At 37.7% G+C, this 13,527-nt stretch overlaps 3 protein-coding genes and 1 pseudogene across 4 annotated transcripts; 2 read left to right on the top strand and 2 right to left on the bottom strand.

Moving 5' to 3' along the window:
• Nucleotides 1-205: 205 nt before the first annotated feature.
• SDRB (short-chain dehydrogenase-reductase B) lies at nt 206-3,040 on the bottom strand. Its single transcript, XM_086247029.1, has 5 exons — nt 2,793-3,040; nt 1,572-1,731; nt 1,295-1,464; nt 996-1,218; nt 206-505 (listed from the first exon to the last, which is right to left on the bottom strand). Exons 1-5 carry the CDS (start codon nt 2,976-2,978, stop codon nt 351-353), a joined length of 894 nt encoding a protein of 297 aa, XP_086103155.1. The 5' UTR covers nt 2,979-3,040; the 3' UTR covers nt 206-350.
• Nucleotides 3,041-3,312: 272 nt separating this feature from the next.
• Nucleotides 3,313-6,009, top strand: RH36 (RNA helicase 36). Of its 2 annotated transcripts, none has more exons than XR_015124191.1 (6): nt 3,313-3,927; nt 4,235-4,557; nt 4,690-4,893; nt 4,979-5,091; nt 5,301-5,399; nt 5,552-5,690. XR_015124191.1 is itself a non-coding variant. In XM_086256247.1 (6 exons), exons 1-6 carry the CDS (start codon nt 3,313-3,315, stop codon nt 5,708-5,710), a joined length of 1,482 nt encoding a protein of 493 aa, XP_086112373.1. In that variant the 3' UTR covers nt 5,711-6,009. The 2 variants fall into 2 exon arrangements, 1 of the variants encoding a protein (XP_086112373.1); XM_086256247.1 differs by having other exon boundaries at nt 4,979-5,060; nt 5,552-6,009.
• A 2,405-nt stretch (nt 6,010-8,414) lies between these two features.
• LOC147297596 (SKP1-like protein 1A pseudogene) lies at nt 8,415-9,176 on the top strand (annotated as a pseudogene).
• A 1,976-nt stretch (nt 9,177-11,152) lies between these two features.
• Nucleotides 11,153-13,480, bottom strand: LOC147297595 (FT-interacting protein 3-like). Its single transcript, XM_086236734.1, has one exon. It carries the CDS (start codon nt 13,478-13,480, stop codon nt 11,153-11,155), a length of 2,328 nt encoding a protein of 775 aa, XP_086092860.1.
• Nucleotides 13,481-13,527: the final 47 nt, after the last annotated feature.

The following is a 13,527-nucleotide window of genomic DNA, read 5'->3' as shown; positions in this document are numbered from 1 at the left end:
AAAGTGATGACAAAATCAACTAATAAGGTCATGAAGATTTCATTACTACCTTTACCAAAATATTAAGGTATGACACAAATAATAGGCATGCTGACATACAATTGCAATGCAATAATTATTCCACACCCTGTGATATTGTAATTTTCTCTCTCTACAGCAACAGATAGGGGAGACTTTGCCGATGAATTTAACTATTATCAAGGTCTTCTCAAAAGTTTGAATCTGTTTGATTTTATTCAACAATTAAAGGAAATGGATTCCTCTCTTGGAATACTTATACATAGCTAATTACTTTTCAACAGTGTAGGGGGTGATAATCGTAAGAAATAGTCATATGTTTATTCTATGCCTTACAACTTGCTGCTTGGAACCCCTACTGGTGCATTTCTAGATCTCTTTTCTACTGATCGTGAAAGCTGCTTCACTGCATCTTTTGGCAGATGGCGAGGCCGGCTCAGCCAAAGTCCTCCGTCAACTATTATGACAGCTCCATTGATGAATTTCCCTACAAAATTTAAAATGATAAATAAGTTTCCACTGAAAAAAAAATAATAATAAAAAAAAATAAAAAGGAAAAGAGAGGGTCACAAAACCTGTACACAAAAGCACCAAGACCAGTTCAACAATTTGTTTTTCATCATTTTCTAGTTTTTCCTATTGACTAAAAGTATAAACTACGCATGAATGCTTCATTGCACTGAAACACATAATAGGACCATGATGGACTCTGAATAGCTGAAGCATCAAGAGACAATGTGCGCCAATAGTCCTGGAACATGATATCTTATATGGAAAAGGGTGGACTCCCGCAGTTTGATAATCAAGGAGAGGGCTCTTTCTTAATTGATCAGTCACAACACAACACTGGTATTTATACTTTTTTTTTTTATTGGTTTGGACATGAAAATTTACTATTATCCAAGATGTACTGACATTGCTAATTACAAGTTGCAATACAAGAATATAAAATTTCACAAGTGAAGAAGGTGGCCAACCTGCATCTGAAGTAAGGTAGAGAGCAGCCATAGCAATATCCCATTTGTCCCCTAGTTTATACAAAGGCATGTATTCTCTAGTTTTGCTATTTATCTCCTTAGGTGCAAGTTTACTCATGCCAGGTGTATCACCAATGGGGCCTGGTGCAATTCCATTGACCCTAATATCATAGTCAGTTCCCCACTCCAATGCCAAGTTTCTTGTAGTGGCATCAATAGCTGCCTGTTGGAAAGGAACACTTCAAATAAACTTATCACAAAAATAAGATATATAGAAACTGAAAACCTATCAAACAAACCTTGGCTGCTGATACATGGATTTGATACCAAGAAGCTGTATAATGTAAAGTTGCACTGATGTTCAATATTGTTCCACCACCAGATGAGCTCCTTCCTGGTCCTCCTTTTTTAAGATACTTGAGTGCTTCGTAGCACATTGTGAATGTACCAACAGAATCAATATCCATAACTGCAGGGAAGAAATAAAATCAATTGTTTTTTGGTCAAAATCTTATCATGTGTATACAACAATTTCATATGTGCAAACATATTACAAAGAATGTTACAACATCCAACCTGTTCGAAATCCATTAGGGGATAGATCCTCTGCTGATGCAAGAAAATTTCCAGCTGCAGCATTCACAAGTATGTCAAGCCTACCAAAATGCTGGAAAGTTGATTCCACCACTCTTTTTGCATCTTCCTGTTTCCGAACATCCCCCTCAAAGCCAACAGCCTGAAACAAAGGAAACAAAAAAAGATAGGAAAACATATTATCTTGAGCTATATAACCAACTAATTCCAAGCCAGATAAATTGTCTGCATGTCGCAAGTAAATCAGCATATAGACAAATGCCTGAAAGCAGCCAAACTATGTGATTGAAAATGCTTAACTTTTAAATGGACCCTTAGCAGGCTTACTGGAACAGTGTGTAACATTGATGAACAAGTTGTAGCATCCATAGTAAATTAAGCAAGCCAATTTCAATTGAACTAAGGGACTAAACACCAAACCACTACTCCCACAGTTGGAATTTGAGCCAGTTGATGCCAGTGAATGAAACCACAGTGGTCCACCTCGACCAAAAAAAAAAAAATCTATTACCTACATCCTTGAGTTGCTGATAGGCTTTGACTTTTAATTTCATATATCATAATGCATTTTGTGTACGTAACAAAAGAGCCTCAGACTTTAGCAGAGATACCCGTCCAAAGTGAACACATGCTCTGCTTTGGTTGATTTGCAGACCTTTGATGTATAACTTCGAATTATTAATTTCATCAATTGAGGGAATATTTATCCCCAGGCTCATTACAACTACAATAACTTACACAGTTCAGAAATTCACCTACTTGCCTAGCTTTTTTCATCAACCAAACAGAACCACAATTAATTTTATTTTATTTTTTTCTTCTTGAAAGGTAAAAAACAATGGGCCAAAACAGAAACATTTCCATTTTTAATCCCCTAATTTTCTCAGCAGCCAAACAAGCTCATACTTCAGTAAAACAGAAACAAAAAAGAGAAGCCAGATGGGAAACTAAAGCATACATGAAAAAGATTGTCAGAAATTCAATTATTTCCTCACTTTTCTAATCACCGATTACCCAAATAGCACCCCTGATTGATCAAAAACAATACAATAAGAAAAACCCAAAATGGGCAAGAACAGAATTATGTTTATTCCACTTTCCTCAAGTTTCTGAACAACCAAACAAGCCCAGACAGGGAGTAAAAGAACCCAGATGAGCAAATACAAAAGGCAAGGCCGCAAGAGCTTGAAATAAGTAAGGTACCTGAATTCCAAGAGAATTAAGAGCGGAGACGGCAGCGTCAAGGACTTGCTTGCGTCTACCCATAATGGCAATGGAGGCTCCATGTTTGCCAAATTGGGTTGAAATTTCGAACCCAATTCCTGACCCACCTCCAGTTATCAGAGCCACCTTCCCTTTCACTACATCAACCTTGAACGGTGACTCCATCTCTCTCTGATTTGACTTCTTCGCTTCTCACTCTGCAACTCTTGGGAAAAACAAGTGGGAAATGGTCACAAAATCACAGATTGACAGATTGTGGTCCAAAAAAATTGTTTTTTTAATTAAAAAAATCAATTCTTAATTAATTACTTTAATTTTGGCGCTAATGATCAACGTGTATAGACTCATACAGCAGCCGAAACGGTGTCGTTCTTCCACACCCAAGGTTAAAACTTTGTAGTGTATTTTTTTGACCGTGTAAACTTTGTAGTTTAAAGGTTAAAACTTTGTAGTTTAAAAGGTTAAAGCCTTCAATTTTCAGTGAACCCAAAACGAAAAAATGGACGAAGAAGAAAACAGAGTCGACCAAAGCTTCCCTCTCTTCAAACCGTCTAGGCCCAAAGCCCCTAAACCCTCCCAAAACCCTGAACCCGGTCCAACCGCAACCCCTGACCCCTCCACTGCCGAACCCCAAATCGAAAAAGCAACAAACCCTAACGCCAACTCCGCCGCCGCATTCGCCGACCTCGGGCTCGCCGACTGGGTCGTACGGACATGCACCGAGCTCGGTATGCGGAAGCCCACGGCCGTCCAGACCCACTGCGTTCCCAAAATACTGGAGGGCCGGGACGTGTTGGGCCTGGCCCAGACCGGGAGCGGCAAAACGGCGGCGTTTGCGCTGCCGATACTGCAGCGGCTCGCCGAGAACCCTTACGGGGTTTTCGCATTGGTGATCACGCCGACTCGGGAGCTGGCGTACCAGCTGGCCGAGCAGTTTCGGGCTCTGGGGTCGTCACTGCACTTGCGGTGCTCTGTGGTTGTTGGGGGCATGGATATGTTGACCCAAGCTCAGAGCTTGATGGCTAGACCGCACGTGGTGATCGCCACCCCGGGGAGGATTAAGGTTTTGATTGAACAGAATCCGGATATTCCGAATGTGTTCTCCAATACCAAGGTTTTGGGTCTCTTTCATTTTTATTTTTGAGTATTTTCAAGCTTTTGTTTGTAATTTGGTGAACTATTTTTTCATGTGATATAAGCTTGCAATGTGGTTATTTCGAAATGAAATGAATTGAATCATGTTATGTTAGGACAGTTTTTGATTATGGTGTTTTAAGAAATTAAGGAAATATGCAAATTCAATTAGTGATGATATAGGGATTGATCATGTTGATGTGGGTGTTTTTAATAGCATAAGGTATTTTTATTTGTCATATTCACCCTGAACTCAGTACTTATAGGTTTCTTTCATTTTGTTTCAGTTCCTAGTTCTGGATGAAGCAGATAGAGTATTGGATGTTGGCTTTGAAGAGGAGCTGAGAGTGGTGTTTCAGTGCTTGCCAAAGAGTCGGCAAACTCTGTTGTTTTCTGCAACAATGACTAGTGACCTCCAATCGCTGATTGAACTTTCTGCAAATAAGGCATACTTCTACGAGGAATACGAAGGTTTCAAGACAGTTGACACTCTTGACCAGCAATATGTTTTTATATCCCATAATGTGAAGGATGTTTATCTGGTACACATTTTGTCGAAACTTGAAGATATGGGTGTTCGCTCCGCCATCATATTTGTCTCAACCTGCAGGTATTCACTCTTTTAAGATCGTGGTCTGAATTTTCTCAGACTGTTCTAATGTATATCTTATAGTTGCATGGCTGGCCCTTTTGTTGGATGGCTAATCAATTAACCATGTATGATTTCATGTTGTGTAAGCAGAAGTTGTCACCTTTTGAGTTTGTTACTGGAGGAGCTTGATCAACAAGTGTCAGCCTTGCATTCATTCAAATCCCAGTCTCTAAGACTTGCTGCATTACATCAATTCAAATCCGGACAGGTTTCTGTATTGCTGGCAACTGACGTTGCCAGTCGTGGTTTGGACATTCCTACAGTTGACCTAGTAATCAATTATGATATTCCAAGGTTTTACTCGTCAATGAATTTTATTATTGTTACTTTCTATAGAAAATGTAGTTCAAATAGAAATTAATGGCCATCCTACTTGCAGGTATCCAAGGGATTATATTCACCGCGTGGGGCGTACTGCCAGAGCAGGCAGAGGAGGTTTAGCTATCAGCATTGTTACCCAAGTTAGTAGCAGACTTGGTTATTGTGAAATAGGTTAAATTTAGCAACTTGTAGCTAAGTAATATCTCTCATACTTTCCTCCATACCAAACGAAATCTTTGGGTGGTCAATGACTCGCAGTTCATATTTCTAGCTATTGAGAACTGTCAGGAACATGGGGTTTCTATTTTTTTTTTCTTTTATTTGAAAAAGAATAAACATTATTTGTTTTGATTAATAAGGGAGATTTTTTTGTTTTGCAGAACGATGTAAAGCTCATTCATAAAATTGAAGAAGAAGTTGGGAAAAAAATGGAGAAATTTGAATGCAAGGAGAACGAGGTTCTTGCTGATATTACAAAGGTATTAGTTCTATTGGTTTTTCCAGAATAACTCTGTCATATGTGTAAATATATGTACCAGCTATAGCTTGGAAGCTTGAAGGAAAATTATTCATCCACGTCCATATATAGTTTTGGAAATGTTTGCTCATGTATTTCACCTTCATTATGCAGATTTACAAGGCCAGGCGTGTTGCAACGATGAAGATGGTGGATGACGGCTTTGAAGAGAAACAAAAAGAACGGAAAAAACAAAAACTAAAGACACTGGCAGAGAAAGGTTTATTGAAAAAAAGGAGTAAGAAGAGGAAAAGAGAAAAATCTGCTGAATAATTCTCTCCCATCTCTTATCAACCTTTGTGCTTCTCAACTCCGCATATGCATTACAGAGCTTTCTGGATTCAAGTCGGAGATAGTTTGGTGAAAATGCCAATTGTATCATTTTTATAGAATAGTCATTTAATCCAAGAGTGGAATATCCATTCTAAGTTTTGTAATGTCTGAAGAAGTTTTTTGCATTGGATATATTAATCATGAACGAAATGTTCTCGATCACAGTTTGAACAAGATTCTCTATTTTTTTTCTCTCTTTTCGTTTACATATATGACCAATCTGAATGTTGGAAGTTCAATATATGGATTATTATTTTATATATTTAGGTGGGATCAAAGGATTGTAAGTATGATGGGTGACCAAGGCTCCCTTTCTAATTACTATATATTTTATGATATATTCATCATGGGAAATAAAATGTCATATTTAAACTGTTTCTTAAAGAATACAGCAATTCCCTCTTTAGTGTTTTTCACTCTTGCTGTGCTCACTCTTTCCTCTCCTTCCTGGTGACTAAGGCAACATATTGGAGTGAACGAAAGCAATTTCTTATTGTGATATCCTCTCCTTCAACAGGTGTTGTGATGAATAGAAGAGATAACTGCCCTCTTCCTTAGGTTGGTCTTTCTTTTTGTCATGGGTAGAATGTACAGTCTCATACGAGTCCGGCCAACCCATTCCTCTTTAGTTTGGGTTTCGTGTGAGGGAAGTGCTTAGTGTGATGGAGCCCAAAGTGAAATTTTGGGAACTGAGGTTGGGGTATGGTTTGTCTTCTGTTTTTGGGAGAGTTTACTGGATTGGGAAAAAAAAAAAACAAAACTGATTGCCAAAAAAAGCAGTGGTTTCTTAACTCACGGAAAATCTCTCTAAAGTATTAAGTTTCCTTTACTTGATGGCCAAGGATTGAATTTTTTTGTTAAATAAAAACTCTTTTTAATCATATTATACTTTAGATAGTTTTTCCATTACATTAACACTAGTCTATTTCAAGTTTTTTCAAATAAAATAAAAATAGTAAAACGATAAAACTAAACAATTAAAACAGTTAAATTTTAAAAAATAAAATCAATAATGTAGAGAGATATATAGAGTTTGTTGCATACGTATTTTAAAATATTTTGTTTATATACTATTCATAAACAAAGATAAATAGTTTATTATTGGATTAATGGTTGGGAATTGATCAATGTAATTCTTTTGTTCATTCTAGTGTTAGAGGGCAGAAGATTTCATTAGTAAACCCATGATGCATGATTGTTCTACATGCCTATCCGATGACCATTATTGTATGAGTTACTTACAAAACATATCCATATATAACAAATGATCATTAATATAGTAGCTACATATATACATGCAATGCACCACATAGTAGCTACATTCTCTAGCAGAAAAAGTAGTACCTACATTATATCCAACTTTGTTTGATTATTCTCCTTATTCTCTCTCATTATGTTCTCCCTTTAGTTATATATATATATATATATATATATATGCATGTATAGTACTGTACTAGAACTAAACAATCTTGTATATATTATCCAAAAAAAATCTGTTATAAATATGAGACTTTACACTATGAATAATTCACCAAATGAAATTGCATGTAATGCCAATTTGTAAATTAAAATGTATTATTAATATACAAACATAATATATGTACAACTATATACATTGTGAGCTAGAACTGAGGCGTAGTTTTAAAGGTAAATATTTTGGTAAAAAGTAAAGTCATACTTTGTGAGAGTAATAAAAAAATTTACTATCCTTGTCTCTTAGTTTTACCCCATTGTTTTGCTCGCATGGATACATGGATGGACGTAGATAAGATTCTATGCTTGCGGAAGCCGAAACATAAATGTTTAATTCTCACCAAATAATTTCAATAGTGCATGTCTAAAAGTTTTTTTATTTTAACTCTTCCCATTATTAAAAAAATTGTATGAAATTGTTAAGTTGTATACATATACATATATATATTAAATTTTCATAAAATTAGTATATATGAATGGTATGACACATTCTTTGGACACTACACCCAAAATATATTCATAAGAGTTTTGTGAATTCATATAGATATTTACAATTAGAGTTTATTGATTATGATGAGCATGTTAAAAAATTATTGTTGAAACTATGTTTTACACATTTGTTGCACTAATTAATCATCATCATCATCAATTGTCTTTGATATTTAATTTATACCTAGTTTTTAAATATTAATTTTCTTATTTGATTTAATAGAGGGGTTTATTTAAGAATTTGGACTTTGAAGAGGTATGATCCTTAAAACAAAGGAAACTACAAGAATAAATTATCAATTGTTGTATTTTTTTTGCAAGTATAAATGTGGGGGAAAAATTACATACACAAAGTTGAGCTAAGAATAAGATACAAAATAATTGAGTTCAAATAAACTCAGTCTTAACTTTTTTTTTTTTTTTAAAGTAATATAATCAATTAAGTACAAAAATAATAATAAACTCATATTCAAATGATGTTGTGCGGTATTAATATTCTACAATTTATATTAATTTTTTTTTTTTCAAAAGTTTGAAGGCGCGCGATAGGAGCATGCAACGCAACGCAATGCAATGCGTGCCCATCCATATATATTGCCTTGTTTGAATCGGACTCAAATAAAACGCACAATTTGGACATCTGTCAAACCCTAACTTCGCATCAAAGTAAAGCCACCAAATCCCTCCCCCTATAAATTCCACTATTTTCTTCTCTACCAAACACTAATCAACCCTCCTTCGTGCCTCTCTCACCAGACGACAATGGCGACCGAAGAAGAGACTGTTCTGGCTGAGACGGCGGTTCTCGACGAGGAGAAGAAGATGAAGATCTCGCTCAGGACTTCTGACGGCGAGGTCTTCGAGGTGGTGGAGGACGTTGCGATGGAGTTCCAGACCGTCAAGGCCATCTTCGGCGACGAGAGCGTTTCGCGCGAGATGGTGATGCCGATCCCCAACGTCGACAGCTCCGAGCTCGTCAAGATCATCAACTTCTGCAGCAAGACCCTGGAGCTCAAGCCCAAGTCCGAGCACGAGGAAGCCGCCAAGAAGGAGCTCAAGAAGTTCTACGCCGACTTCGTCAAGGACTTGACCACCAAGTGCATCTTGGAGCTCGTCCTCGCCGCCGATTACTTGAACGTCAAAGATTTGCTCGACTTGCTGAACCAGACCGTCGCCGATCGGATCCATAACAAGAGCGTCGAGCACGTCAGGACGTTGTTTGGGGTCGTGAGCGATTTCACGCCCGAAGAAGAGCAGGCGCTTCGCGAAGAGTACGCTTGGGCTTTTGAAGGCGTTGATGCAGACTGAAAGGTGGAAATTAATTCTAAATCAAAATTCAAAATGGAGATGGATTAATTCAGTGGTTTTCTTAATTAGGGTTAGGGTTAAGATTACTTTCGTGATTGTCAAATGGAAAGGGGAAAAGTGGGTGTATGAAATTACCAAGGTTCATCAGCAGATTTTGTGGTAATGCATACAAGAATCAATTTCAAATAAAGACATCTCTTTGTTGATGATGATGGTTTTACTGTTCATAGCCAAAGTTTTGTGCTTGGTCTATGGGATCCAATTGGTAATTGCAAAACTGATTTACATTGTGATCTTGTTTGCTTGGGAAATTGATTAATTATCCTCTTAGGAATTAAATTTACTATTGGAGAATTAAATTTATTATTGGAAAACGTTACGATAGAAAGAATTTAGTCATATCTAAGGTCAAGATAAAACGAATTCATGACAATTGCGCATGAAAATTACAAGAATATTTAGCCGCATGCGAACAAATGTTCGCATGCGGTCAAAACTTCAAAGACATTTGGCTACATGCGGTCAAAATTTGAATTATCTTGTTTCGCTTTTGATTTTTTGTTACATGAGTTCCATTACACGCATGCATATTGGTTGAGAATTTCAATAGCATTTAGCCGGTGAAGATTTGAATGACCCCATTTCATTAATTTGTATTATTTGTTAAATGGGTTCATAACGAGTTAATTACACTTACACCCCCTGAGGTTTATCGTCTTTTCACATACACCCCCTGGGGTTTCAATAATTACACATACACCCCCTGAGGTTTCAAAACTGTTGCATATAACCCCCTATAGTGAGACAAAAAATGATGAGAAATTATGCAAAAAGGCATACTAAGGGATAAAATGACCTAATAAGATTACTCAAGGTGTAAGGTTCAACCTCAATACAAATATTTTCTTTTTTTTTTAATTTATTTTTTTCTCTTGTAGGGGGTTATATGCAATAGTTTTGAAACCTCAGGGGGTGTATGTGTAATTATTGAAACCCCAGGGGGTGTATGTGAAAAGACAATAAACCTCAGGGGGTGTAAGTGTAATTAACTCGGTTCATAACAATTGTGCTCATATAAATGGATGAGAATTATAAGAGCCTTTAATCACACACCCATACAAATGGGTTGAGAATTCCAAACTAAAGTGCAATTTTTGTTCCAAATAATGATTATTGGAGCAATATATAGATGGTTGAGTTTATGTGTTTCAATTGACGTACTATCAGGATTAACAAAAAAAAAAAAAATCTCTTAAGGTCGAAGAAACAAGGTTTTGCGTAAGTCAGTTGATGCTTTGTTCACAGGCCAGATACATAAGGAGCTAGTAAGTTGGGAAGTCCTGAGTAGAAATAAATTAAATAATTAGCTTTTATTACTTATTTTGAATAGAGTAAATCCAGAAAGTTTTCCTTACATTGTTGATTTTAATTGGCGAGGATCTTCATGGTGATTAAATTAGAAAAAATAACAGCAAAATCAATGTGTATCCAACTACAAAATGAATACGTTTGCTATATTGATGTGAAGATATGAAGGCATGTGCGTACCAGAAAAAAACAATGTGATATTTTTCTTTTGCGCAATGATATGTGACATGAATATATCTTCGTTTTGATGGGAGAGAGAGAGAGAACAATGTGAATGCTACCAAATATATCTTAGATACATAAAAAATTAACAAATCTCTTCGCCATAATGAGCTTAATTCCTCTTGTTTAAAATTAACATGATAAATATTTAGTCTGCTTAAAGTTGCACTTTTGTGGTAATAAATTTAAAAGGTTAAGCAACTAGAATCAAACTAGGCCAGGTCCAGCCAACCTTGGGACTCTTTCAGCCCATCGAATGCTCGAGTTGGTCCATAGATAAAACTTCAAAATGTTATAAACTCAGCAAACTCAAGTTCAACCAAAATCTACAACAAAGCTTGAGACCAAGATTACCTGAACACAGATAATGCTAGCTCAAGCTTGGTTCAAACTCTTAGATAATTTGAAGATGGGTCTCACCTTGGATTTTTAACAGAAGAGTTGTCAAGACAATGAGAGAATCCAAATACTTCCACATAAGAATAGAAAATAAAAACGATATATTCTCCTAACATCTCCTGATCATAACATGCTATCTGATCTTGCTGGCATCCTCCTGAGGAAGTTTTGGGGTAATGAAGGGATGTCAATACGAAAACTTGGGTGCCTTAGCACATACAAACCTGCAAAAAGAGCTAGAATCCGAAAAGGAACAACATAAACTGCTATCCCAACAATGAAACAGAAGAGCACAAATAGAGCTGTAGCTCTTGGATCCCTCCAGCTTAGCAAAGACTGCACCCTCTCCCCTTGTGTTGCTATGTCACCAAGCACTGTCTGAATCCTCCCCGCAACGCTTCGAAGTATGTCATATCTTCTCCTCAGTGCTTCAACGTTCCTTTTTGATGGAAATGGATCAAACTCTTCTTCCAAATCATCTGAATTGACAGTATAGGCATGAGACAATGCAGTATCTATGTGAGTAATCTGTCTAGGCCTCTTCCTGTAACGCCAAAGCCCTACCCCGGTAAAGTAGAAAAACATTGTGGGAAGTATCATACCGGGGAACAAAAGCACAAAAATGAATGCAATGTGAGCAACCACAGTATTAATTGGATTAGTCCATTTTCGGATCTGATCAAACCATTTGAAAACAACAAGGAAACCATCAAACAGTTTGACAATCCGGTCGAAATTGGCTCTGCCTCTTCTGAGGCTCCATAGATGTGCAGTTGCATCCAACATATAATCTACAACCTCTTTCCTTAATGGTGGCTCCGCACGGCTCAACCTCAACGAGATAGTGAAAGCAGCTTGGTGCCTCAGACTAGCAAGCTGGTATACAGATAGTGGGAGAATGTAATGCATTTTGGGCAGCAGAGGCTGTGAGTATGTATGCAGCATGTTAAGCATAGATGGACATGAAAATCTCACAGCCAATTGGATTTCACCCATCTTCTTCACCCCAGAAGGTTGTAGAACCACAAGCGGATAAGAATTCGTGTAAATCCTATCGGTTTCAAGAGTAGATAATCGAATCCTTACCTTCCCAATACTTAAATCCATACCCGGCTTATCCCCGCATTGCAAATTACCATTTTCAAAAACTCCAACAGTAAGGACTGTACATGGATCATAGACTTCCCAAGTATATTGTTCATTCCACTTTGGAGCCAAACTATTAACAACTGTCCTTGTTCTCACCCACTTTGTCCCATATTTCGCCACGCAATAAGCATCAACGCGATTCTTAGGCTTCATTGGTGATAGTCCAGTGGCATTCAAGATTCCCAGTTCCAAAACCCCAATGGGAGGTCTCCACAATATCTTTGCTGTTGGCCTAAGATCACTGGTATAGTGAGTAGGTTCATCAAGAACATGGTATCCACCATCCAAACTGATCCTCATGTGGATCTTACTAGCAAACTTCACCTCCTTCTGCTGACCCTCCACCACTTCAATCATCCCAAGATTGTACCATTTATTAGCAAGTGGAGCATCATCTATCCTTTTCTCCACACTCTCTAAAGGAATCACACACCTCCCTAAACAGCATTCATCCATTTTGTTATTCAACTCCTCCACACTCACAACCAAAGGCTCATCAAATGGTTCTGCTGCAACAAACATCAAGTCCTCATTCCATGCAGGATTTACAGTCTTGTTTTGAGACACATTACTCTTCAAAACCAAATTCCCAAGAATTGCTTTCACCAAAAACTCTGGTGCCTCTTTTCTGTTACTGTTGGCTCTAAAAACCAGATCCTGAGCTTCAATCACATTGACTCTAAGGTACCAAAGCCTAGGGGCAAGGTACACTTTGGAACGAGTATTTGAAACACCATCACCACTTATGGCGGCTACATCAGCGTGCCAAGCATCAGAAAAAGCTTCATCTGCCTGTGTTCCTATCCAAAAGGACAGCATTAATTCTCCTCTAATCCTAACCCCATTTTGATCCTCTAGCCTATACCATTGCGGCGCCAATGGACTATCTGGCGGAACTCTCTTGGGAGCCTCGGAAACAACGAAAACAAACCGACCAATGACTCCATGATCATGATCAGCTGCAACAACAGCCTTGTCCTTCGCAAAAATCTCCACACTGACAGCCTGAATTCTCTCTTTGGAGAAAGCAAAGACTTGGTTCCATTCCGGGTTTGGCTTCTTCTCCAAGTATCTTGTGCTTCCCTTGTAGTTTCCAAGCTTCAGTTCAACATAAGGGTGACAGGTACATGGAAGCTCTCTGGCTTTCACAACCCTCACATACAAATACTGCATGTGCTCCACAAGGTCAAAGGCAGTCATGGGGCCCGTCGAGTTCCTCCGGCCGGTGATGTTCGGTGAGATCTCCTTGAGGGAAAAGTCTTCTTGTGGCTTTTGGTTGTTTGGTGTGTTCTGCTTAGCCATTGTTTACACTGCAAGAAATGTCCAAGTTTCAGAACCAAATGGATTTC

The sequence above is a fragment of the Dryas octopetala genome, chromosome 1 (genome assembly GCF_963921425.1).
Source record: "Dryas octopetala chromosome 1, drDryOcto1.1, whole genome shotgun sequence".
NCBI lineage: Eukaryota > Viridiplantae > Streptophyta > Magnoliopsida > Rosales > Rosaceae > Dryas > Dryas octopetala.
Note: the sequence above shows the minus strand (reverse complement) of the source record. Positions and strands in the feature narration are given on the sequence as shown.